Source organism: Oncorhynchus clarkii, unplaced genomic scaffold, assembly GCF_045791955.1.
Source record: "Oncorhynchus clarkii lewisi isolate Uvic-CL-2024 unplaced genomic scaffold, UVic_Ocla_1.0 unplaced_contig_5647_pilon_pilon, whole genome shotgun sequence".
In the NCBI taxonomy this organism is placed as follows: Eukaryota; Metazoa; Chordata; class Actinopteri; order Salmoniformes; family Salmonidae; genus Oncorhynchus; species Oncorhynchus clarkii.
This window is the reverse complement of record NW_027258013.1, coordinates 170,415-195,000: the sequence shown is the minus strand read 5'-3', so window position 1 is coordinate 195,000 and position 24,586 is coordinate 170,415. Positions and strand designations below refer to the sequence as shown.

General features: G+C 45.2%; 2 protein-coding genes across 3 annotated transcripts; one reads left to right on the top strand and one right to left on the bottom strand.

Annotated features, from left to right (window-relative positions):
* Positions 1–89: 89 nt before the first annotated feature.
* Positions 90–9,193, bottom strand: LOC139394504 (UPF0462 protein C4orf33 homolog). Of its 2 annotated transcripts, none has more exons than XM_071142578.1 (6): positions 8,879–9,193; positions 5,147–5,333; positions 3,777–3,837; positions 3,638–3,689; positions 2,826–3,025; positions 90–1,005 (listed from the first exon to the last, which is right to left on the bottom strand). In XM_071142578.1, exons 2-6 carry the CDS (start codon positions 5,325–5,327, stop codon positions 912–914), a joined length of 588 nt encoding a protein of 195 aa, XP_070998679.1. In that variant the 5' UTR covers positions 5,328–5,333; positions 8,879–9,193; the 3' UTR covers positions 90–911. The 2 variants fall into 2 exon arrangements, with proteins under 2 accessions (XP_070998679.1, XP_070998678.1); XM_071142577.1 differs by having other exon boundaries at positions 8,770–9,132.
* A 45-nt stretch (positions 9,194–9,238) lies between these two features.
* Positions 9,239–24,063, top strand: LOC139394503 (sodium channel and clathrin linker 1-like). The gene is made up of 22 exons (XM_071142576.1): positions 9,239–9,304; positions 9,770–9,815; positions 10,041–10,111; positions 10,652–10,704; positions 13,479–13,551; positions 13,722–13,777; positions 13,878–14,013; positions 14,957–15,079; positions 15,333–15,398; positions 16,164–16,234; positions 16,724–16,814; positions 16,897–16,988; positions 17,109–17,172; positions 17,269–17,382; positions 17,688–17,786; positions 19,801–19,947; positions 20,823–20,965; positions 21,158–21,350; positions 21,927–22,123; positions 22,504–22,582; positions 23,142–23,237; positions 23,634–24,063. Exons 2-22 carry the CDS (start codon positions 9,782–9,784, stop codon positions 23,694–23,696), a joined length of 2,061 nt encoding a protein of 686 aa, XP_070998677.1. The 5' UTR covers positions 9,239–9,304; positions 9,770–9,781; the 3' UTR covers positions 23,697–24,063.
* The last annotated feature ends 523 nt before the right edge of the window (positions 24,064–24,586 follow it).

Genomic DNA, 24,586 nt, shown 5'->3' with positions numbered 1-24,586 from the left:
TGTCAGTAGGAAGCACATCATATGGAGTGTTCAAGTTGTCTGAACGTGTCAGTGGGAAGCACATCAATGACACGGCTCCATGGGACACTGTTTATTTAATGTATTTATTTGATAGGCTGCAGCCCATCTACGTACATTAACATTCCATAAGACAACAGTCCTATATGGATCCCAGAAGTAATGACGACCCAAGAGCTCATTTAACATCATTACAAAAAAAGGGCACATATGGCCGTTATCTAATGACTACTAATTATCTCAATGTCTGGCATGCCAAATGGCACCCTATTCCCTATGTAGTTAACTACTTCTGAAAAGTAGTGCACTAAAACAGGGAATGGGATGCCATTTGGGATGCCAGACAATCCATTTTCATTTGCTCGGGAGTAATTGAAGCAAAACAGCCTTACTCCAGCTTCAGCACAGTAGAATTGGTCGCAATGATGAATTACAGACATATTGGTGTGTGATGATCAATGCATTGCACGAAACCATGAATCAAAAGTGTAAACTCGTCATGATGAGCCTTCATCTAATTGAATAACAATGATACTCCCACCATGAATTGGAGGTAGCATTGAAAATGATCAAATTCAATGGTCTTTCATTTCAGAGAAAAAGGCATAAATCTATAAAACAGAAAGCACAGATATAATACACTTTGATTCTCACTTTCATTCATAGAAAAATAGAAACTAGAAACCCCTTCATGTGTGTTTTGAACCAGGCCTCTGGCAGTTGGTAAAAGGCAGTTTGAGGTGAGGTGTTAATACCATCTGACAAACTGGTAACATATTTCATCCAGTCTGACATCATTAACTAATCAAGATCGATCGTTCCTCCTCCGTGACTTTGGTCGCACCCGCTGTCATCACGCGCGTGTGTTCCAGTGTGTGTGTTCTCCCGACTCATCACTTTCCCTTCCAGAGATCCGACTCAGGCTGGACCCAGTCCCCTCCCATGATGCTTTGCAGGCGAAAGTCTTGGAAATATTCCAAGAGGTGGCTGCATCGTGAGAGAGAGAGAGAGAGAGAGAGAGAGAGAAAAGTGCAGTCTGTCAGTTTGGTAACACACACAATCTGTGAATTTGCGAGACACACGCGCGCACACACACCCGCACACAGAAACCTGTGAATTTGCATGTAATTTTCTCAGTGTAATAAAACATGGGGCTGACTATTGGAATCTGTCCACTGACAACTAACACATCTAAGCACTGAATACTTATGCAGTGGTGGAGAGGTGTCTCTGTCACACACACACACACACACACACACACGGAATACTTATGCAGTGGTGGAGAGGTGTCTCTGTCACACACACACACACACACACACACACGGAATACTTATGCAGTGGTGGAGAGGTGTCTCTGTCACACACACACACACACACGGAATAGTTATGCTGCAGAGGAGTAGGCTTTATCTCCGTCATCTAAACATATTTTTAAAAGTAGAGTTGGCAGTGTGTGTGTGTTTGTATAGAGTCGGCAATGCAGTCTTCTCCAGAAAAATGCTCTGTAAGAGTTTCAGCCTTGAACATTGTGTGTCTGAAGAAGGAAGAGACTGTGTTCTGACTAAAGAAAGGTAGACAGACATGAACCCTCCTTTTCTACAGACAGACATGAACCCTCCTTTTCTACAGACAGACATGAACCCTCCTTTTCTACAGACAGACATGAACCCTCCTTTTCTATAGACAGACATGAACCCTCCTTTTCTATAGACAGACATGAACCCTCCTTTTCTACAGACAGACATGAACCCTCCTTTTCTACAGACAGACATGAACCCTCATTTTCTATAGACAGACATGAACCCTCCTTTTCTATAGACAGACATGAACCCTCCTTTTCTATAGACAGACATGAACCCTCCTTTTCTACAGACAGACATGAACCCTCCTTTTCTACAGACAGACATGAACCCTCCTTTTCTACAGACAGACATGAACCCTCCTTTTCTACAGACAGACATGAACCCTCCTTTTCTACAGACAGACATGAACCCTCCTTTTCACAGTGAACCCTCCTCACAGTGAAAGCAGACTGAACCAGGTTTTCCTCTAGGATTTTGCATGTGCTTAGCTCCATTCCATTCATTTTTTATACTGAAAAACTCCCCAGTCCTTAACGATTACAAGCATACCCATAACATGATGCAGCCACCATTATGCTTGAACACATGGAGAGTGGTACTCAGTAATGTGTTGTACTGGATTTGTCCCAAACCTAACACTTTGTATTCAAGACAAAAGGTTAATTGCCTAGCCATTTTTTTTTGCAGTATTACTTTAGTGCCTTGTTGCAAACAGGATGAATGATTTTGGAATATGTTTTATTCTGTACAGGCTTCTTTCTTTTCACTCTGTCATTTAGATTAGTATTGTGGAGTAACTACAATGTTATTGATCCATCCTCAGTTTTCTCCTATCCCAGCCATTGAACACTCTGTAACTGTTTTTAAAGTCACTATTGGCCTCATGGTGAAATCCCTGAGCAGTTTCCTTCCTCTCGGGCAACTGAGTAAAAAATAAAACATAAATAAAAATACATAATTACACTTTTACATTATGGGGTATTCTGTGTAGGCCAGTGACAAAAAATGTTTTTTTAATCAAATCAAATGTATTTTTATAGCCCTTCGTACATCAGCTGATATATCAAAGTGCTGTACAGAAACCCAGCCTAAAACCCCAAACAGCAAGCAATGCAGGTGTAGAAGCACGGCAAGCATCCATTTTGCATTCAGGCTGTAACAACAACACAATGTGGAAAACGTCTGGGGCTGTGAATACTTTCTGAAGGCAATAAACAGACTCACAAGTTGGGCTTCTGCCCCTCCACGAGGTCAGCCTGGGGGACGGGGTAGAGGGACTCGTAGGTACGCCCCGCACCGGACCCGTGGATGGCGTACGAGTTCATCTTGTTCACGTTAGGGGGGAAGTAGCACCAGGGGAGAAGAGCCTCACCCTCCCACCTGTTTCCTGTGATGGTTGCTGTGAACGACAGGGGCAGTTGTTGCTGGAAACAAAAACAAAACATTTGGTTTTAAACCAAACTGATGACTGTATCTGTTGGACCCTTAGATTACTGTTAGGGCAAGTGACAAAATAGAGGTAAGTCTGTGTGAATATAACTAGATGAAATATATTGGGGCAGAACTAAATATTTATAAGATATGAGTGTAATACATTGTACTCTTTCATTGTTCATTCATTCATGCATTAATTAATTAATTCATCCATCCATTCATTCATGCATTAATTCATTCATCCATCCATTCATGCATTAATTCATACATTCCATCCATTCATTCATGCATTAATTCATTCATCCATCCATTCATGCATTAATTCATGCATCCATCCATTCATTCATGCATTAATTAATTAATTAATCCATCCATCCATTCATGCATTAATTCATTAATTCATCCATCCATTTATTCATTCATGCATTAATTCATCCATGCATTCATTCATTCATGCATTAATTCATCCATCCATCCATTCATTCATGCATTAATTCATCCATCCATTCATTCATCCATTCATTCATTCATCCATCCAGTCATTCATCCATCCATCCAGTCATTCATCCATTCATAGGGAGGATGTGAGGGTGTTCACTTACCATGAATGCGTGACCTCTTCCAGAGAGCAGTAACACCAAGTGTTGTCCATGTCTGCAACAGAAGAGTAATAATCAGTATAGTGCTACTGGAGAACCATCAATCAGACCATCAACGCCTCTAGAGAACGGCTCTACTTACGGACACACTTCCACCTCTAGATAGTTCACAGTAGTACTGTCCAGGAAGAACGCCTCAACCACTGTAGAAAAATAACATGAAAAGGGTTATATTATACGCATTGAAAACCATCTTGTTGTGCCTAGTGGCCTAAAGTAGGATGACTGAAAAAACGTCCACAAACAACATAAAAAATGAGCAATCAACGATACATTCAATATTCACTTCACAATTATTATGGTAGTAATAGTTATGATTATGCAATTACCCCCACGACCAGAACAAACCACCACTGTTCTCTCTACCCAACTTTATAGTCCCAGAGGCCAGGGAAGGGCTGTCCTGTTCTCTTTCTTTACCTTTATAGTCCCAGAGGCCAGGGAAGGGCTGTCCTGTTCTCTCTCTACCTTCATAGTCCCAGAGGACAGGGAAGGGCTGTCCTGTTCTCTCTCAACCTTCATAGTCCCAGATACCAGGGAAGGGCTGTCCTGTTCTCTCTCTACCTTCATAGTCCCAGAGACCAGGGAAGGGCTGTCCTGTTCTCTCTCTACCTTCATAGTCCAAGAGGCCAGGGAAGGGCTGTCCTGTTCTCTCTCTACCTTTATAGTCCCAGTGGCCAGGGAAGGGCTATCCTGTTATAACTCTCTCTACCCACCTTCATAGTTCCAGAGGCCAGGGAAGGGCTGTCCTGTTCTCTCTCTACCTTTATAGTCCCAGAGGCCAGGGAAGGGCTGTCCTGTTCTCTCTCTACCTTTATAGTCCCAGAGGCCAGGGAAGGGCTGTCCTGTTCTCTCTTTACCTTTATAGTCCCAGAGGCCAGGGAAGGGCTGTCCTGTTATAACTCTCTTTACCCACCTTCATAGTTCCAGAGGCCAGGGAAGGGCTGTCCTGTTCTCTCTCTACCTTTATAGTCCCAGAGGCCAGGGAAGGGCTGTCCTGTTCTCTCTCTACCTTTATAGTCCCAGAGGCCAGGGAAGGGCTGTCCTGTTCTCTCTTTACCTTTATAGTCCCAGAGGCCAGGGAAGGGCTGTCCTGTTATAACTCTCTTTACCCACCTTCATAGTTCCAGAGGCCAGGGAAGGGCTGTCCTGTTATAACTCTCTTTACCCACCTTCATAGTTCCAGAGGCCAGGGAAGGGCTGTCCTGTTATAACTCTCTTTACCCACCTTCATAGTTCCAGAGGCCAGGGAAGGGCTGTCCTGTTATAACTCTCTTTACCCACCTTCATAGTTCCAGAGGCCAGGGAAGGGCTGTCCTGTTATAACTCTCTTTACCCACCTTCATAGTTCCAGAGGCCAGGGAAGGGCTGTCCTGTTATAACTCTCTTTACCCACCTTCATAGTTCCAGAGGCCAGGGAAGGGCTGTCCTGTTATAACTCTCTCTACCCACCTTCATAGTTCCAGAGGCCAGGGAAGGGCTGTCCTGGAGGGCCGGAGGGACCAGGAGGGTTGTTGAAGAAGGGAGCAGACACCTGCATCTTCATCCCTCCATCCCCGGGAGAAAACGTCACCTTCACAGGGTCATGATCCACAGGAAGGCTGTCCCATGTGGTGCTGATCACAAACTCCATCTCAGTCTGGCAGAGAGAACGATTGGTTATGGGTTTTGCTGTTTTGTATTTACAATGGGATGAGACTATGCTGTGTAAAGACCAACAGCCAAGTCCCAGATCTGTTTGTGATATCATGTTCATTCCCGGGCTTGACAATGAGTGCAGGAGTTGACAGCAGCACCAATACTAGGGAAGTCAAACATTCAGGCTGCTGCATACACTATGGAGGATAAATGGAACTATGGAGCTAATTATGTACCTATGGAGACTAAATGGAACTATGGAGCTAATTATGTACCTATGGAGACTAAATGGAACTATGGAGCTTATTATGTACCTATGGAGACTAAATGGAACTATGGAGCTAATTATGGAACTATGGAGGCTAAATGGAACTATGGAGGCTTAAATGGAACTATGGAGCTTATTATGTACCTATGGAGACTAAATGGAACTATGGAGCTTATTATGTACCTATGGAGACTAAATGGAACTATGGAGCTAATTATGGAACTATGGAGGCTAAATGGAACTATGGAGGCTTAAATGGAACTATGGAGGCTTAAATTGAACTATTGAGGCTTAAATGGAACTATTGAGGCTTAAATGGAACTATTGGAGGCTTAAATAGAACTATTGGAGGCTTAAATAGAACTATTAGAGGCTTAAATAGAACTAAGGAGGCTTAAATGGAACTATTGGAGGCTTAAATAGAACTATGGAGGCTTAAATATAACTATGGAGGCTTAAATATAACTAAGGAGGCTTAAATATAACTAAGGAGGCTTAAATGGAACTATTGGAGGCTTACATAGAACTAAGGAGGCTTAAATATAACTATGGAGGCTTAAATAGAACTAAGGAGACTTAAATGGAACTATTGGAGGCTTAAATAGAACTAAGGAGGCTTAAATATAACTAAGGAGGCTTAAATAGAACTATGGAGGCTAAATGGAACTATGGAGGCTAAATTGAACTATGGAGGCTAAATGGAACTATGGAGGCTAAATGGAACTATGGAGGCTAAATGGAACTATGGAGGCTAAATGGAACTATGGAGGCTAAATGGAACTATGGAGGCTAAATGGAACTATGGAGGCTAAATGGAACTATGGGGGCTAAATTGTGTTCGAGAGCATTTCTTTACTCACTCAAATGGTTATACGAGTGAGAACTAGGTGTAATTGTTGCAATAGCTTTTGATTTTGTCATATAGAATTATTTTATATTGTGCTAACTACCCCTAATGTGGACAGTTGGTATTACTATCTTACACAAGCTTGCATTTTCAACGGATACATGGAGTGGATTTACACATCCTTTTAACCTCAGGTTGGTGATGTTAATATACACGTTTACAGTCATCAAGATGATACTAAATCGATTGCTTAAAAACAGATTTGTATACATGGTTTGGTATCATTTATTTTATCATACGTGCCTGTCCGTCACAGGACTTTGAACACAGTTGATCATTTTCAAACTCAACTACAAGGAAAAATCGTGTCACTCTCTTTATAAAAGTAGCTGGCCACAAACAAATACACCGATTTGAAAGTCAAGCTATCGCCAAAGACAGTCAAGCCCTGTCACTATGTAGATCTACCAGTGAGGTGGTGATTCGTTGAAATGATCCAATCAGAAAAGTGTTGTTTCTCTTTTCTTATTGGCCGTCTACCGGAAACACTGTGGCTGGAGGACGCTCAACCTGTCAGAATTACAGTGTGCTCAGATCCCCTGTCTGTGTTGAATAGTTTATCATCTGACAAATCTAATAGGAGTTACTTACTTTTTGGAGGCATTCATGTTATTATGGAGAATCGTTGGATCCCAGCCAATTTGGGTGTGGAAGGGAAAGAAATTGTAGACCAGATAGCCAAAAGGGCTTTAAAACTAGACATGTTTGATATTGATGTTCTACTGGGTAGCAGTGAGGCCAAATGTAAGATCAGAGCCATTCTGATAGATGTGTGGCAGAAGAGATGGGACTCTTCTGGGCTGGCTTTTATATGTCTTCCAAACAAAGGTCGCTGGACCAAGACTCAAAGGTCAGATTAGATTGTGTTTGCTCGATTGCGCACACATTGAACTCGTCATTACATGGTTGGTAAGCATGCGAATGGTTTGTATCTGGAGTGTGTGGTCGATGAAATTGTGGAGCATGTGTTGTTAGAAGTATGTTGAAGAGAGGGAAAGATTCAAGTGGAAGGTCATTGATATTGGACGGGGTTTGGAAGGGGTTTGGGGGATGGTGGAGGGTCTTGGACGATATTCTGCTAATTTTCTCATTGATGGAACATTTGATCTCAATACAGTTTTTTGTTTCCAAAAATAAAATCTGTTTCGAACAGAGTAGACTTCACCCGTTGCCAAGGTTTCTGAAAATTGCGTTGTTTAAGACTGCAAAGTAGGCGTTCCCTAACGAAAATAAACTAGAACGCGCCAATTGGCTCTCGCTAGTTCGTGCATGGCTCTGCCCACCTCCTTGCTAGTTCTGCCCACTGTGATTAATTTGCTCCCATTGGAAACGTCAGGCGGTTGTCTATCTTGGGTTAGTTAAACAAATATTGTTAAACACTGTCGCACAGGGAGATTAGGTCATACATGGCTACTACATGTTCTCATCTCTCGACAGGTCTATGTTGTATACCCAAGTTCGATATGGTTTGTCTTTTAGACGAGCGCAAACGTTACATTTCGCCGCGGTTATTGTCCCGTTCCATTGATTTCTATACAATATCCAGGGATTCATTTGCGCGCATTATTGATTACAGTAAAACAAGCTAATCCATACTAGTATAGAATGGCCTCTTGGTAAATGCTGTCGTGTGCAGTTTATAAGGTGCTAATTTAGCAAAATATAGGTGTGACACGTGTGTAGGGCGTTTTTTAAATGTTTGGTATTCAAATATCACAAACAATTGAAGCGTATCATGATTATTATTTTGGACATTTAAAACGGGTGTTTTGACACTGGGCTAAAAATCTAAAGTCGGGGGCATATTCATCACGCCGATTCTGTAGCAAAACGTTTCTTAAATGGAACGAAACGGAGGGATGAATTTGTCCAATTTTAACTCGATCAATTTTGGGAAATGATTACCCCTGTTTGCTTCCGTTTGGTTCTTAAACGGTAAATGGTTTGCGTAATGAATACACTCCTTGAAACATCAACATTATAATTTTCCAATTTATGATTTAGGAATAAACAGGATTTTACTTCATCAAATAAAAAACTACTGAATGAGTCCAAAAACATGCTTCGATTTACTGATTCTGATGACACAACTGAAAACACGAAATATTATTGCCTACTAACACGTCTGAGACCAGGCTAAAATAAGCCTGCCCTGCACACTGGTGCCAGCATGGTAGACCAAGAGCAGTGTTATTCGTAGTAGCCGCATAAGTATGGCACAATGCAGTAATTTGGAAAACATAAAACTTGTACTAAACTTACCATTTTAAGTTCTGCGCATGTAAGTACATAGAGGAAGATAACCGCTTTTAGCGACACCGATGTCCACGATCGGTGCATCATGACTGATAGGAAGGCTAACGTTACTTACTTTGTAAGAATATTAATCCAGTTGCGCGCTGGTGTGATGCCTATATATTTAGCTTGTTATCAAAATACATACAGTAGCTCGTGCCAAAGAGATAATACACTTTCAATGGAGTATCAACTTCCTGGTATGATCATATGACGATATATCTTCCCTATCAGATGTTCTTGGGTGGAATAATTACGGAATCAGTTGGCACGCAACCCAGTACAACAGTCTCGAAGTACATTTGTTTACATATTGAAATGGCGTTTCATATCTAATTGATTGATGCCAGGTTTAAACTGTGTTCCAGGAAATAGGTGGAACTGTGTGTATGTTTCTAATTTATGGGGGCAGAATAGGCGGTTGCACTTCTTTTTTGTGATTGGTTTTTCAGCCGTGCCCTTCTTTAAATCGACGGCGGAAGGATTATCGAGAAATTAAACGGTTAGTTTAATTTGTTTGCTTTGGTGTAAAGATGGAATTGCACATAGCACAATTGATCGTATAGCTTGTAGCCAACATTATTTGGTCAGATTACGTGATATGTGCAAGCGAAAAGCTGTTTTTACCCATTGAAATGTTTGTCGCTAACACGATATCACACAGCAGTCAGTGCCTGCTGACTCAAAATTTGCTTAGCTAGTTACGCCTAGTAACCCACCAGCTATCAGTAAACATTAATTCAACAACATTGTTGTTTTTCAGGGTCATGACAAGGGCTCGCCCAGCAAATCAACTATCTTATTCCCCGAATCTTTTGAAAACCACCTGTTGATTGTACAAGCCTGTGTTGTGTTTGTAGCAAACTTGTGTTGTAACTAGCAAGACAGAGGGCATGTATGGTTTACGGTAGCTATAGCTAGCTATCGATCTCTTTTTAAGTAATATGTGCGGTCTTTTCTTGTGCAGATTCAATGCAAGATGTCCACTGAAGTCGAGTTTTTGCGTGATCAAGGTTAATTGGATAATCTCTGAATACTAGCTACTAGTCTTGTTGTCATATCCATTCTTGCCATAGCCTACCTGTGATGCAACCAGGAGACTTTTGAAAGAGTCCAGCACAATGTCAACATTCTCTTGGTTGCATTGCAGCCATACCCATTTTCATAAGCTTTGCATATTATATTTATGTCATTGTTATTGTTTAGCATCTGATTTCATACTGCATTTATCATTGCAGTCCAAAGGCTGAACTCTGCCTTGAGTCACTATCAGGATAGGCACCGCTCTGAAGCCACATCAGCACCACAGGTACTGTAAGGTGTGAAAGGGTTTTGCTGTGATATAGCAACAGTCTGTTATTAATCCGTTGTAGTCGACACTGCTCAGTGCCAAAAAGATAAACCAATGTTCGTTAGCAATGGTCAAACATTAGCTGGTAGCCTATAATGTACTTTTTACTCCATACATTTTCCCTGACACCCAAAAGTACTCCTTACATTTTGAATGCTTAGTTGCACAGGAAAAGGGTCCAATTCTCACACATCAAGAGTACATCCCTGGTCATCCCTAATGCCTCTGACCTGGTGGACTCACTCAACACACATGCTTAGTTTGTAAATTATATGAAATTAAGTATTATTTTACAGGGTGACTCCCTTTTGCTTGAGTCATTTTTCTATTAAGGCATCTTTACTTTTACAATTTAGTACTTTTTCTACCACTGCTGCACACTGCCAAAAATATAAACCACAAAATATGGCCTAGATGATAAAATCCATTAGATTTTGAGTATGAGTAATACTAGGAGGAGTCAGGCCTGAGAGCTTTCTAAATGCTCTGTTTCTGCAGGGTGAAGAGGAGACTCACGCAGAGACCCCAGCCCCCTGGCTGTCTGACCAGAGGTAAGAGAGGAACAACCCGAGCCCCGCTGTCACCCAACAGTGACATGGCCCTCTTTAGCATCCGAAGCATATGTGTGTCCCCTAAATGGCACTCTATTCACAAAATAGTGCACTTCTTTTCATCAGTGCGCTGCCCATAGGGTTCTTGTCAGAAGTAGTGGAGTAGGGTGTCATACGGAACACAGCCCATGTTCCAGGCTCTTAAAGGTTAAAGGTCGTGTTTTGCTGAGGGTGGGCTACCTGTTTCAGCACCAGTCCGAAGTAAAGACCAAGGGTCAAAACCAACATTGACACGACAACAGTGAAGGAAGTTATGAATGTCCACTTTTTTCTTCTTCTCACTGCCCTCTTCTTCTAATGATGAGAACCAACAAAAAGATGTCAACGCTGATGACCGGCGCTTTACTGTTGCAACACTTGACTGTATATGTTGCGGCTACGTAAAGTCCAATTTCATTGGACATGGAAGACATCTCTCACCATCCCATCTGGAGACTTTCTACACCCATCTTGCAAAATATGTCGAACTCAGATCTACAGCAGATTCAAAGATGGAGAGTTAAAATATGATTAACCTCATGGCACCAACAACAAGTGATACCTGTTCCTAAGACGACAATTGCCGCCTGTTCCTAAGACGACAATTGCCGCCTGTTCCTAAGACGACAATTGCCGCCTGTTCCTAAGACGACAATTGCCGCCTGTTCCTAAGACGACAATTGCCGCCTGTTCCTAAGACGACCTGTTCCTAAGACGACAAGTGACGCCTGTTCCTAAGACGACAAGTGACGCCTGTTCCTAAGACGACAAGTGACGCCTGTTCCTAAGACGACAAGTGACGCCTGTTCCTAAGACGACAAGTGACGCCTGTTCCTAAGACGACAAGTGACGCCTGTTCCTAAGACGACAAGTGACGCCTGTTCCTAAGACGACAAGTGACGCCTGTTCCTAAGACGACAAGTGACGCCTGTTCCTAAGACGACAAGTGACGCCTGTTCCTAAGACGACAAGTGACGCCTGTTCCTAAGACGACAAGTGACGCCTGTTCCTAAGACGACAAGTGACGCCTGTTCCTAAGACGACAAGTGACGCCTGTTCCTAAGACGACAAGTGACGCCTGTTCCTAAGACGACAAGTGACGCCTGTTCCTAAGACGACAAGTGACGCCTGTTCCTAAGACGACAAGTGACGCCTGTTCCTAAGACGACAAGTGACGCCTGTTCCTAAGACGACAAGTGACGCCTGTTCCTAAGACGACAAGTGACGCCTGTTCCTAAGACGACAAGTGACGCCTGTTCCTAAGACGACAAGTGACGCCTGTTCCTAAGACGACAAGTGACGCCTGTTCCTAAGACGACAAGTGACGCCTGTTCCTAAGACGACAAGTGACGCCTGTTCCTAAGACGACAAGTGACGCCTGTTCCTAAGACGACAAGTGACGCCTGTTCCTAAGACGACAAGTGACGCCTGTTCCTAAGACGACAAGTGACGCCTGTTCCTAAGACGACAAGTGACGCCTGTTCCTAAGACGACAAGACAAGTGACGCCTGTTCCTAAGACGACAAGACAAGTGACGCCTGTTCCTAAGTGATAGACGACAAGTGACGCCGGTTCCTAAGACGACAAGTGACGCCGGTTCCTAAGACGACAAGTGATAGACACTCACCTGTACTGACCAGGAGACCTTTGAATCTCTAATGTAACAGCGTAGATGTTTTCTCTTATCAATCTACATCTTTATCACAGTTAATAAGGGTGATGTTTAACTCTTGACTGGAAAAAAACCATAAAGTTTAGTTGGTCTAACTTTTTACATCAGCAGGGCTAATATCACTTGTCGTCTTAGCAACAGGTATCACTTGTCGTCTTAGCAACAGGTATTACTTGTCGTCATAGCAACAGGTATCACTTGTCGTGTTAGCGAAGTTTATGTTTTTGTTGCAATTTCCTCGGCCACGTGCCAATTCACAATTACAACAACTGTTTTTAGAAACGTTGTTTATTTGGTGGGTCACTAGACGACGTGGACTATTTGAGTCCGAATGTCTATATTTGGAAAATGATACAGGTCAGTAGTGTTAAATTAAATGTAAATAAATAGTTTACTTACAGTGACTGTGATTGTTGGTTTTCTTACCCACCTTAGTTGAATGCATTGACTAAGTTGCTCTGGATAAGTGTTTGACAAATTAGCAATAGGTCATTCCAGTTTTGTGGTTCTCTTCCAGTCTGATGAAGATCATTCCAGTCTGATATAGGTGATTTCCAGTATTGTGGTTGTGTTCCAGTCTGAAATAGGTGATTTCCAGTATTGTGCTTGTGTTCCAGTCTGATATAGGTGATTTCCAGTATTGTGGATGTGTTCTAGTCTGATATAGGTGATTTCCAGTATTGTGGTTGTGTTCCAGTCTGATATAGATGATTTCCAGTATTGTGCTTGTGTTCCAGTCTGATATAGGTGATTTCCAGTATTGTGCTTGTGTTCCAGTCTGATATAGGTGATTTCCAGTATTGTGCTTGTGTTCCAGTCTGATATAGGTGATTTCCAGTATTGTGTTTGTGTTCCAGTCTGATATAGGTGATTTCCAGTATTGTGCTTGTGTTCCAGTCTGATATAGGTGATTTCCAGTATTGTGCTTGTGTTCCAGTCTGATATAGGTGATTTCCAGTATTGTGCTTGTGTTCCAGTCTGACATAGATGATTTCCAGTATTGTGCTTGTGTTCTAGTCTGTTGAAGGTGATTCCAGTGTTGTGGTTTGTGGATGTGTTCCAGTATAATGGCTCCCCTCCTATCAGAGTATGACCGTCACATGGATGACATGACTGAACAACTGCAGAGCTACCAGGTGAACATTTGTCCAAATTATCCCTGTTCTGTTTGTTCATTCATCTTTTGGTGTCTGACTACAACAAAATGTAAGGATTGTGTTTTACATTGGAGATATTTTATGATTGACTACAATATATTTCCAAAGTGATGGACAGTTAATCTTTACCTCACACTTTGAACTCCAAGATGCAGATGACTGCCATCAGACTGAAGCTGGACACGGTGGTCAAGGAGAATGAACGGTACGGTTTAAACTTCAGTACTCTGACCACAGCCTGCCGGTCCCTTTTTACACCAATGAGGTAAGTTAATGCTGTGTGTGTGTTGCCGTCTCCCATCCAGGCTGCATGCCGAGCTGAGGGAGTCCGTAGAGAGGCAGCTGCAGACCCTCCCAGTCAGTACAGGGGTGGAGGGGGACACACTGGGAGACGAGGGGCTCATCAGCAACCTTCACCAACAGATACAGCTCTCTGTACAGGTTAGTCTAAACACCTCCACGTGTGTGTGACGATATGGCGTGTGTGTGACGATATGGCGTGTGTGTGTGTGACGATATGGCGTGTGTGTGTGTGACGATATGGCGTGTGTGTGTGACGATATGGCGCGCGCGTGTGTGGGGCGATATGGCGCGCGTGTGTGGGGCGATATGGCGCATGTGTGTGGGGCGATATGGCGCGTGTGTGACGATATGGCGCGTGTGTGACGATATGGTGTGTGTGACGATATGGCGTGTGTGTGGGACGATATGGCGTGTGTGTGTGTGACGATATGGCGTGTGTGTGTGGGGCGATGTGGCGCGTGTGTGTGGGACGATGTGGCGCGCGTGTGTGGGGCGATATGGCGCGCGTGTGTGGGGCGATATGGCGCGCGTGTGTGGGGCGATATGGCGCGTGTGTGTGTGTGTGTGTGTTACCTGCATTATAATACACCCTACTGTAAGGCTCTCTGGATGAGACCATATGCTGAGTGACTAAAATGTCGTGTGCATATATTGAAGTGTGCATATATTGAAGTGTGCATATATTGAAGTGTGCGTATATTGAAGTGTGTGTATATTGAAGTGTGTGTATAATGAAGTGTGCGTATAATGAAGTGTGCGAAGTGTGCATATATTGAAGTGTGCGTATATTGAAGTGTGCATATAATGAAGTGTGCATATAATGAAGTGTGCATATATTGAAGTGTGCGTATATTGAAGTGTGCGTATAATGAAGTGTGCGTATAATGAAGTGTGCGTATATTGAAGTGTGCGTATATTGAAGTGTGCGTATAATGAAGTGTGCGTATAATGAAGTGTGCGTATAATGAAGTGTGCGTATAATGAAGTGTGCGTATAATGAAGTGTGCGTATATTGAAGTGTGCGTATATTGAAGTGTGCGTATATTGAAGTGTGCGTATATTGAAGTGTGTGTGTGTGTAGGAGCGAGACCAGGCCATGGAGCTGTGGCGGGCCTCAGCCCAGGAGCTGGACCGTTTACAGCAGCTCTACCAGATAACCACCTCTGACGGACAGCTCCATGTTGCCGAGCAACAGCGCCTCAAGGTAGATCCTTCTCCCAATTTGGCCCCCAGCCCCCAGAGGGCAGCGTTGTTATGGATTTCATCCCTCTCCCATTGAGATCAGTGAGTGGAGCTGATCGTTGCTGCTTCTAAACCTCTGTAATGCTAGAAGTTGGTACAAGCTTTGAGTTTTACTTTGTGTCCGTAGTTCAGATTCATTCAATGTCGTTGTCTAAGAGGAAGTGATGTGAGGGAAGTTGTCATTAACCCCACCCCTTTATTATTTTTCATCATAGGATCAACTGATCCAATTCCAGCAGCACATCCAGAAACTCCAAGTCACCAATCAGAAACTGGAATCTGTAAGTCACTAGCTCAAATATATATGTGTGAGTAACGTTATAATAGTGTTTCTGATATAGAATGTAGAAATATTGGGTCATTGGTAAATAATGAATCTGTTTTACACATGGCTACAACACACCAAACACTAACTAGACCAGTCAGTCAGTCAGTCAGTGAGTCAGTCTGTTTTACTCATGGCTACAACACACCAAACACTAACTAGACCAGTCAGTCAGTCAGTCAGTCAGTCAGTCAGTCAGCCAATCAGTCAGCCAGTCAGTCAGTTAGTCAGTCTGTTTTACACATGGCTACAACACACCAAACACTAACTAGACCAGTCAGTCAGTCAGTCAGTCAGTCTTAATGCTTGCAGACAGGAAGGAGCCTAATCCATTTGCTCTCCCAGCTTTGCCCCATGCTTGTTACACACACTATCATTCTGACTTCCTGACTCACTTGCCCGCTAACTGGCTTTTCTGGATCGACTGTTACGTCAGAGACTTGCCTGTAAACTAACATGACAGTACAGGTTTACCTCACACACATCGGCCTTCTGCTTCTGGAGAGTAATGTATCCATCTTCTACATTATTAATGAGGAGTGAGGCCAGGGCTTTCCTCTCTCTGTTTCTGTCTACCAGGTAGTGCTTCTGTGTTGTAGTGTGAGGAGTTGTGTGTGTGTGTGTGTGAGACATTTGGTGTTTGTGAGAAGTTCTGTGTGTGTGTGTGTGTACTGAAGCCATCATGCCTCACCGGCGCGCGTGTCTCTCGTGCCACACTCAGACCAACCAGCAGTTCCTGAAGACGCTGACAGAACAGAGCACAGAGATGGAGGAGCTACGCAACCAGCTCAGGTACACACTACTACAGTTTCAAAATGGCCGCCAATTGTCCCCAGGACAGATTACTGCAGATCCAAAATGGCCTTCTACATTTAGATCCAAAATGGCTCTCAGGAATGTAGCTCTTCAGGCAGTGCTACTGCAGAGAGCAGGGTTCATTTGTTTCTCTCTTTCCACTCCTACTGCAGATCCAAAATGGCCTCCTACATTTAGATCCAAAATGGCTCTCAGGAATGTAGCTCTTCAGGCAGTGCTACTGCAGAGAGCAGGGTTCATTTGTTTCTCTCTTTCCACTCCTACTGCAGATCCAAAATGGCCTCCTACATTTAGATCCAAAATGGCTCTCAGGAATGTAGCTCTTCAGGCAGTGCTACTGCAGAGAGCAGGGTTCACTCCTTGCAGATCCAAAATGGCCTCCTACATTTAGATCCAAAATGGCTCTCAGGAATGTAGCTCTTCAGGCAGTGCTACTGCAGAGAGCAGGGTTCATTTGTTTCAGAGATCGGCCAAAGCAGATCTGAGGATGGCCACAGCCAAGGTGGAGGAGATGACCAAGCTGATGCAGAACGTCCAGGACCAGATACAGAGACGGGTAGGAAGCAATAGGGCTTCTAGTTCTCTGCCGTAGTTTACCATAGCAGAATTGAACCTCAGTCCCTTTATCGTGTGTGTAGGAGGACGATGCAGCAGAGGCTCATGGTAGAGAGGAGGCCTCAGATCGAAGACTCCACCATCTCCAGTCAGCCCTCAGTCAGCTAGAGGCCAGGTGAAACACACCTGTAATCCTCACTCCAGTTCCTCTTCTGGACTCTTCCACAGGAGGCTGAGTGCATCTCTCTTCAATTCCTTCTGCTAAACTCTTTCTGTCCCCATCTGTCTCCTGCAGGTTGAAGGCAGCCAGTCAGGAGGCTGAGGGTGTACGCAGGGAGCAGGTGGTGTGGGAGAGGCAGGTGGGGAACACTGGTTTTTGGTATCCCTATTTTAACGTAGTATCTACAAGGTCATGTTGCTAAATAGCGCGGTGTATAACGAGGTGTACCCGTCAGGTGGGGGAGCTGCAGGTGCGCTGTGCCTCTCTGGAGGAGGAGCGCTACGAGGCCTTCTCCAAGGTCAGAGACTCCATACAGCTGGCTGAGGAGGCCTCTCTACAGAAGGACCAGGTACATACAGTCTTCTACTGCTACGGTCTGCTTCCCTGGACACAATCTAGCCTCTCTGTCTCACCAGGTCAGACAACCCCCTCTCTACCCCTTCCTTCACACCCTTCACTCCTGTCTGTCCGGTCAGGGACTGTCTGTCATTTAGCATAACTCTGGTGATGGTATGTATCTCTGTCTGGTCAGGGACTGTCTGTCATTCAGCATAACGCTGGTGATGATGATGGGTATGTATCTCTGTCTTGTCAGGGACTATCTGTCATTTAGCATAACTCTGGTTGTGATGGTGGTATGTATCTCCCTATCAGGCCCTGTTGAGAGAGAAACAGAAATCTGAGGAGCTGGACAGGATGAATGAAGCCGTCAGACAACTGATCCAGGATGCTGCCATACGCACCAGGAAAGAGGTATCTCTCAACTCCTTTTTCAAAATGCTAACCCTAGTCCTCCCCAACTGTACCCTAACCCTAGTCCCGGCATCCTGAACCACCCTCTCTAACCCTAGTTCCGGCATCCTGAACCACCCTCTCTAACCCTAGTCCCGGCATCCTGAACCACCCTCTCTAACCCTAGTCCCGGCATCCTGAACCACCCTCTCTAACCCTAGTCCCGGCGTTTTACCATAGTGTTTCATTATCTCCAATACATCACCAGTACACTACTACCTCAACCTGTTAGGCTGCTGCCTCCTGACCACGTTCTCTCTCGATGCTGTGTTCTCAGTAGAGGAACGGAGCTGCTTCTCTCCTGACCACGTTCTCTCTTGATGCTGTGTTCTCAGTAGAGGAACGGAGCTACCTTCTGACCACGTTCTCTCTTGATGCTGTGTTCTCCGTAGAGTTCTCTCTTGAACGGAGCTGCTGCCTCCTGACCACGTTCTCTCTTGATGCTGTGTTCTCAGTAGAGGAACGGAGCTGCTCTTCTGACCACGTTCTCTCTTGATGCTGTGTTCTCAGTAGAGGAACGGAGCTACCTCTGACCACGTTCTCTCTTGATGCTGTGTTCTCAGTAGAGGAACGGAGCTACCTTCTGACCACGTTCTCTCTTGATGCTGTGTTCTCAGTAGAGGAACGGAGCTGCTGCCTCCTGACCACGTTCTCTCTTGATGCTGTGTTCTCAGTAGAGGAACGGAGCTGCTTCTTCCTGACCACGTTCTCTCTTGATGCTGTGTTCTCAGTAGAGGAACGGAGCTGCTGCCTCCTGACCACGTTCTCTCTTGATGCTGTGTTCTCAGTAGAGGAACAGAGCTGCTTCCTCCTGACCACGTTCTCTCTTGATGCTGTGTTCTCAGTAGAGGAACAGAGCTGCTTCCTCCTGACCACGTTCTCTCTCGATGCTGTGTTCTCAGTAGAGGAACAGAGCTGCTTCCTCCTGACCACGTTCTCTCTTGATGCTGTGTTCTCAGTAGAGGAACGGGGAAGACTAAGGACACTGCTGACCTGTAAAACGACTAATCTAAATCGAAACTGGCCCTAACTTTAACCATAACCAAACCCTAACCTAATTTGAACCAATTCTGAAATGATCTGTTTGCAGCTCAGCAGTGTCCGTATAGTTTTTCCTTGAGGAACTCCCTGACCTGACTTCTCTGCCTGGCTGTTTACCAGGGAGGGACTGTGATTACCATTCTATTAATGGCTCTGATTTGTGGATCTAACGCCCCAAGCCTGTTAATGTTAGCCTTCACCAGGCTGTCAGACACGGGTCTAAATGTAGACGTGCCTGGACACTGAAATAGCACACACTCACAAGCTGCGGTGTGCATTTCACTGTGGTGAAACCAGGGGTGCAGCTCTCTGCATTTCCCTCTGAAAAGCCTGACTTACAGAATATAATTGTTTTGTCAAGTTTATTTATTTGTATTTTACCAGGTAAGTTGACTGAGGACACGTTCTCATTTACAACAACGACCTGGGGAATAGTTACAGGGGAGAGGAGGGGGATGAATGAGCCAATCGTAAACTGGGGATTATTAGGTGTCCATGATGGTTTGAGGGCCAGGTTAGGATTTTAGCCATTACACCGGGGTTAACACCCCTACTCTTACGATAAGTGCCATGGGATCTTTAATGACCTCGGAGAGTCAGGACACCCGTTTTAACGTCCCATCCGAAAGACACTACACAAAGACACTACACAGGGTAGTGTCCCCAATCACTGCCCTGGGGCATTGGGATATTTTTTAGACCAGAGGAAAGAGTGCCTCCTACTGGCCCTCCAACACCACTTCCAGCAGCATCTGGTCTCCCATCCAGGGACTGACCAGGATCAACGCTGCCTAGCTTCAGAAGCAAGCCAGCAGTTGTATGCAGGATGGCATGCTGCTGGCTAAAGTGACAGAGCAGGTAGAATATGTGGGATGTATACTATCTGTTGTTACTTCAGGTGTTCTTGACTAGTTCTGGATTGTGTTTCTTTCAGGTAGAGAACGTACGTAAACAGTGCAACTCACAGATCCATCGGATGGCTGAGGAGTTGTCGGCTCTACAACTGGAGTGTGCAGATAAAGAGTCTCAGATGGAGAGGTCCATGAGAGAGATGAGGGCAGTGGAGGAGGAACTGGAGAAGGTGAGGGGGGGGGGGGGGGGTTGTGGAGGAGGAACTGGAGAAGGTGGGGGGGGGGGGGGTTGTGGAGGAGGAACTGGAGAAGGTGGGGGGGGGGGGGGGGGTTGTGGAGGAGGAACTGGAGTAGGTGGGGGGGGGTTGTGGAGGAGGAACTGGAGAAGGTGAGGGGGGGGTTGTGGAGGAGGAACTGGAGTAAGTGAGGGGGGGTTGTGGAGGAGGAACTGGAGAAGGTGAGGAGGGGAGAAGGTGAGGGGGGGTGTGGAGGAGGAACTGGAGAAGGTGATGGGTTGTGGAGAAGGTGATGGAGGAGGAGGAACTGGAGAAGGTGATGGAGTGGAGGAGGAACGGGAAGGTGGGCGGGGTTGTGGAGGAGGAACTGGAGAAGGTGAGGGGGGTTGTGGAGGAGGACCTGAAGAAGGTGATGGAGTGGAGGAGGAACTGGAGAAGGTGAGGGGGTTGTGGAGGAGGACCTGGAGAAGGTGGAGGAGGAACTGGAGAAGGTGGAGGAGGAACTGGAGAAGGTGAGGGGGGGTTGTGGAGGAGGACCTGGAGAAGGTGAGGGGGGTTGTGGAGGAGGACCTGGAGAAGGTGGAGGAGGAACTGGAGAAGGTGAGGGGAGTTGTGGAGGAGGACCTGGAGAAGGTGAGGGGATGGAGAAGGTGAGGGGGGGTTGTGGAGGAGGACCTGGAGAAGGTGGGGGGGGGGGGGACCTGGAGAAGGTGTGGGGGGGGGAGAAGGTGATGTGATTGGGGAAGAAGTCATACTATTGTTCTACCAAACTGTACATTCCTACAGGTGGTGGAGGAACTTCATGGGGAATGGAGGTTATGAAGCGTTCTAATGCATTATAACCTGTTCCTATGTCATCTGTACTCCAGGTGTATAAGGAGGGTAGAGGAGAGCCAGAGTACAGGAAGATGGAGGTCCTCCACCAGAGGTCTCTGAATGCTGAGAGACTGAAGGATGACATGAACATCACCCTGCAGAGCACACACAACAAGATGAAGAAACTGGAGATGGAGTGAGACATATATTTCTGTGTGCTTAGTCTGAACTGCTGATCTGAGATCTGTGTTCAGCTGTTAAGTGTGCTTTTTTTTAAAGTCTGCCTGTCATCTGTCTGGACCCAAGTGTATACAGTACTTTGTAATCTAAATGCCCCCTCTGTCTCTTCCTCCCTTCTCTCCCTCCTCCCTCCCCTTTCCCCCCACAGCTACAGTGAGGAGTTGTCCCGGTGCCAGGAGGAGGTGCGGCGACTGCAGGGGTCTCTGTCTGCAGCCAGGGAGGACTGCAGCGGGGTCAGCGAGGAGCGGCTCCAGCTGCAGCAGGAGAACATGCAGCTCCGCAGGGAGATGGAGGAGCTACGCAAGGCTAGCATGATGACCCAGAGGAGAGCTAAGCAGCAGGTGAGACTACCTGGTTAAGCACCTTTAAGACCAGACTGGATGCAGTATGAACGGGAGGGATCAGGGTAGAGGAAGGACAGGGATATAAACCAACTATGCAAGGCTTTGCTGCTCGCACAGAGACGGGCATAACAACACGTAAGACCAGTCTGTAGAAACAGAGATGAGGAGGGAGGCAGGTAGAGGAAGGTGGGAGATGAGGAGGGAGACAGGTAGAGGAAGGTGGGAGATGAGGAGGGAGACAGGTAGAGGAAGGTGGGAGATGAGGAGGGAGACAGGTCTAGCAGGTAGAGGAAGGTGGGAGATGAGGAGGGAGACAGGTCTAGCAGGTAGAGGAAGGTGGGAGATGAGGAGGGAGACAGGTCTAGCAGGTAGAGGAAGGTGGGAGATGAGGAGGGAGACGGGTCTATCAGGTAGAGGAAGGTGGGAGATGAGGAGGGAGACGGGTCTAGCAGGTAGAGGAAGGTGAAAACAAGATGAGGATTAAACAGGTGGGCAGGTCAAGTTGGAGACACTCACAAACGCACCCTCACTTCCCCCCTCACACCCACCCTCACTTCCCCCTCCTCTCCCCAGGTTTCCCAGATGGAGCAGGAGTATTCCCTAAAGGAGCAGGGTCTGGATGCCCGGGTCAGGGAGCTGGAGGAAAGCAGTAGGAGCTCCAGTGCTGACCTGACCCGCCTCCTCTCTGCCCAGCAGAAGACCAGCCAGCGCTGGAAGGAGGAGGCCAAGACCCTCACCCTGACCTTCCACACCAAACTCACCAGCCTCAAGTTAGTTCAATGTACTGGGTACACCTGTGTGTATATGACCAATAAACTGTGATCTGACCTTCTTACTGACACTCCACCATAATAGCCCAGTGTCCATACAGGCAAGTCTACAAACTCACCAATTTGGTTTGAGGACGCCCACATTTTCCATTCTGCTTTGAACTTCTGAGAAGCTGTTCTGGCTCTTTCTCACTTTGCAGATCACAGTAAAAACAACGTTTCAAGCCTCCTACACACACTGTAGAAGGGAGAGATTGGCAGGCTACGGACCAAATGGCCCACTGTTTGACACAGTTGCTAGTTGATGAGTGGATGTTTTGATATGAGTATGTGTTTGATGATTGGTCGATGACCACTATGACACGGTCTGTTGGTTTCAGGGGTGAGCTGAGTCGACAGAAGCAACGTTGTCAGGAACTGGAGATCCAGCTGGTGACTGACCACGAGACCATAGTAGAGGTGACTCTAACACACGCATACATACATGCATACATACATACATGCATACATACATACATACATACACATACACACACACACGCATACATACATACACACACGCATACATACATACACACACGCATACATACATACACACGCATGCATACATACATACATACATACATACATACATACACACACACACACACACACACACGCACATACATACATACACACACATACATACATACATACATACATGCATACATACATACATACATACACACACACACACACACGCGCATACATACATACATACACACACGCATACATACATACACACACGCATACATACATACATACACGCATACCGTTTTATAGAAGATTACAAAAAAAAGGAACACAGACAATTGTTCAACTTACGTGAATTCAACACACTACTCCACACCTTGAAACCAATAGCAACCCGCATCATAATTCATATAATGAGGAAATGTGATGTCAGTGTATTGTTGCTTGGTCCAGTAGGGGAAGTGTCTCTAATGTTGTGGTTGAAATGTGTCCTATTGTTGTCTAGTACGAGAGGCAGATGGCAGAGTATCAGGAGAAGAACAGTCGTCTCCAGAGGCGTTTGACTCAGGCAGAACAGAAGGCAACTACAGCCTCACAACAGGTACTAGGGGTCTTACACTGGGGCCAGGGAGAGGCGCACACTGATGATGTCAGCTCAGTTGTCTGATATCACCACAGGGTCATATTTATTGGGCACGCTGTAGTAAAACAGTTCAAAAACGTTGTGCAACAGAAACTCAAAGGGAGTTAGTTATTGGACACGTGTAGGTAGTCCCTCCCTGTTTTAGTCAGTGTTACTTAGTTTGCTGTCTCATGAATAGGACCCTGGATCTTATTGAGATGAGATGCAGTACTGGAACGCTGCACAGCAACGGCGTGTCTCCTGTCCCATATAATCTTCATGGACACACGTCTTTGAAGAAGCCCCGACACTGAGAGGACTTTGTTGGCTTTGACTGTTTCTAACACACTCATTTTTCTGTCTTTTCTCTTTCAGCTGAGTATAATGACGTCACAGAGGAGGAAAACATCGTCCATGGCAGACCTGGAGTCTCTATAGCGGTGTGCAGGGATGGAACCTAAGGATTTTGGGCACTTGTCCGCTGTGCCATATAATAATACAAAAATATAACATTTAACTAGCTGTTGGGCTAATTGGCTACATTTTCTACTAGCCAGTCTGAGGTGTACTAGCATCGGGCTAGCTTAATTTCCATCCCTGACTGTGTGCATTGCCAACCATTTCTACAGAAATGCCAATGTCTGTTATGGATTTATGCCATTCACTGTGATGTCTGTTATTAAAATATATTTAAATTATCTTTCTGGTGTGTTGTCGTTGTTAGGAAATATTTTTGTGGTCATTATTTCTGTGGTCAAACTTTTTGTGGTCATTGTGTTGGGAAATATTAAAATAAATTTTCTTAGGTGTTGTCAGTGTAAAATTTGCCTTCTGTGATCATTGTTGGGAAGTATTTAAATCCACCTTTCTGTGGTGGGATAAATGAACTAAATGAATTGACTGGTGCATATGCTCATGTTTAATGTGTGTGTGGTTGAGCGACTGTCTCCAGGATGCTCTGTCAGGTTTTCCTGGGATAGTGTGTTTCAATTGTGCAGAATCCAAACGATAATCAGGAATGTCTGCAGGTTCAACTGCAACCCATCTTTGAGGTCTAGAGTTTTACCATGAAGAAAAAAAATGATGCATGACAGTCCGCGTTCTGTTGGGAATCTAGCTATACAAACTATCGTAGGGTGCAGGTATTTTTGCCTAGTTTTAAAATCCCTGTAACCTTGGGACATGAATGGTGAGTTGTACTGCAAAGCGCGCATGTGCAGCTGTTGCTCTCCGCGCGGTGTTCAGGAGGTGCTGGTTGCTAAGAAACAATAAACTCCCGATTAGTTTCCACTTCTGACAAGAGAACCGGCGATAACAAGTGTAGCTAA

What these genes read in the sequence shown, in the direction of transcription:
- LOC139394504 (XM_071142577.1), bottom strand. Translation starts at nt 8,850, where the DNA reads ATGATGCACCGATCGTGGACATCGGTGTCGCTAAAAGCGGTTATCTTC. An exon ending in TGGCCTCTGGAACTATGAAG is followed by an intron (nt 3,838 to 5,146) that starts GTGGGTAGAGAG and finishes ATTTTTCTACAG; the next exon opens with TGGTTGAGGCGTTCTTCCTG. An exon ending in GAAGAGGTCACGCATTCATG is followed by an intron (nt 3,026 to 3,637) that starts GTAAGTGAACAC and finishes TTTTGTTTCCAG; the next exon opens with CAACAACTGCCCCTGTCGTT.
- LOC139394503 (XM_071142576.1), top strand. Translation starts at nt 9,782, where the DNA reads ATGTCCACTGAAGTCGAGTTTTTGCGTGATCAAG. An exon ending in TGGAGGAGGAACTGGAGAAG is followed by an intron (nt 19,948 to 20,822) that starts GTGAGGGGGGGG and finishes TCTGTACTCCAG; the next exon opens with GTGTATAAGGAGGGTAGAGG. An exon ending in ACCAAACTCACCAGCCTCAA is followed by an intron (nt 22,124 to 22,503) that starts GTTAGTTCAATG and finishes TGTTGGTTTCAG; the next exon opens with GGGTGAGCTGAGTCGACAGA.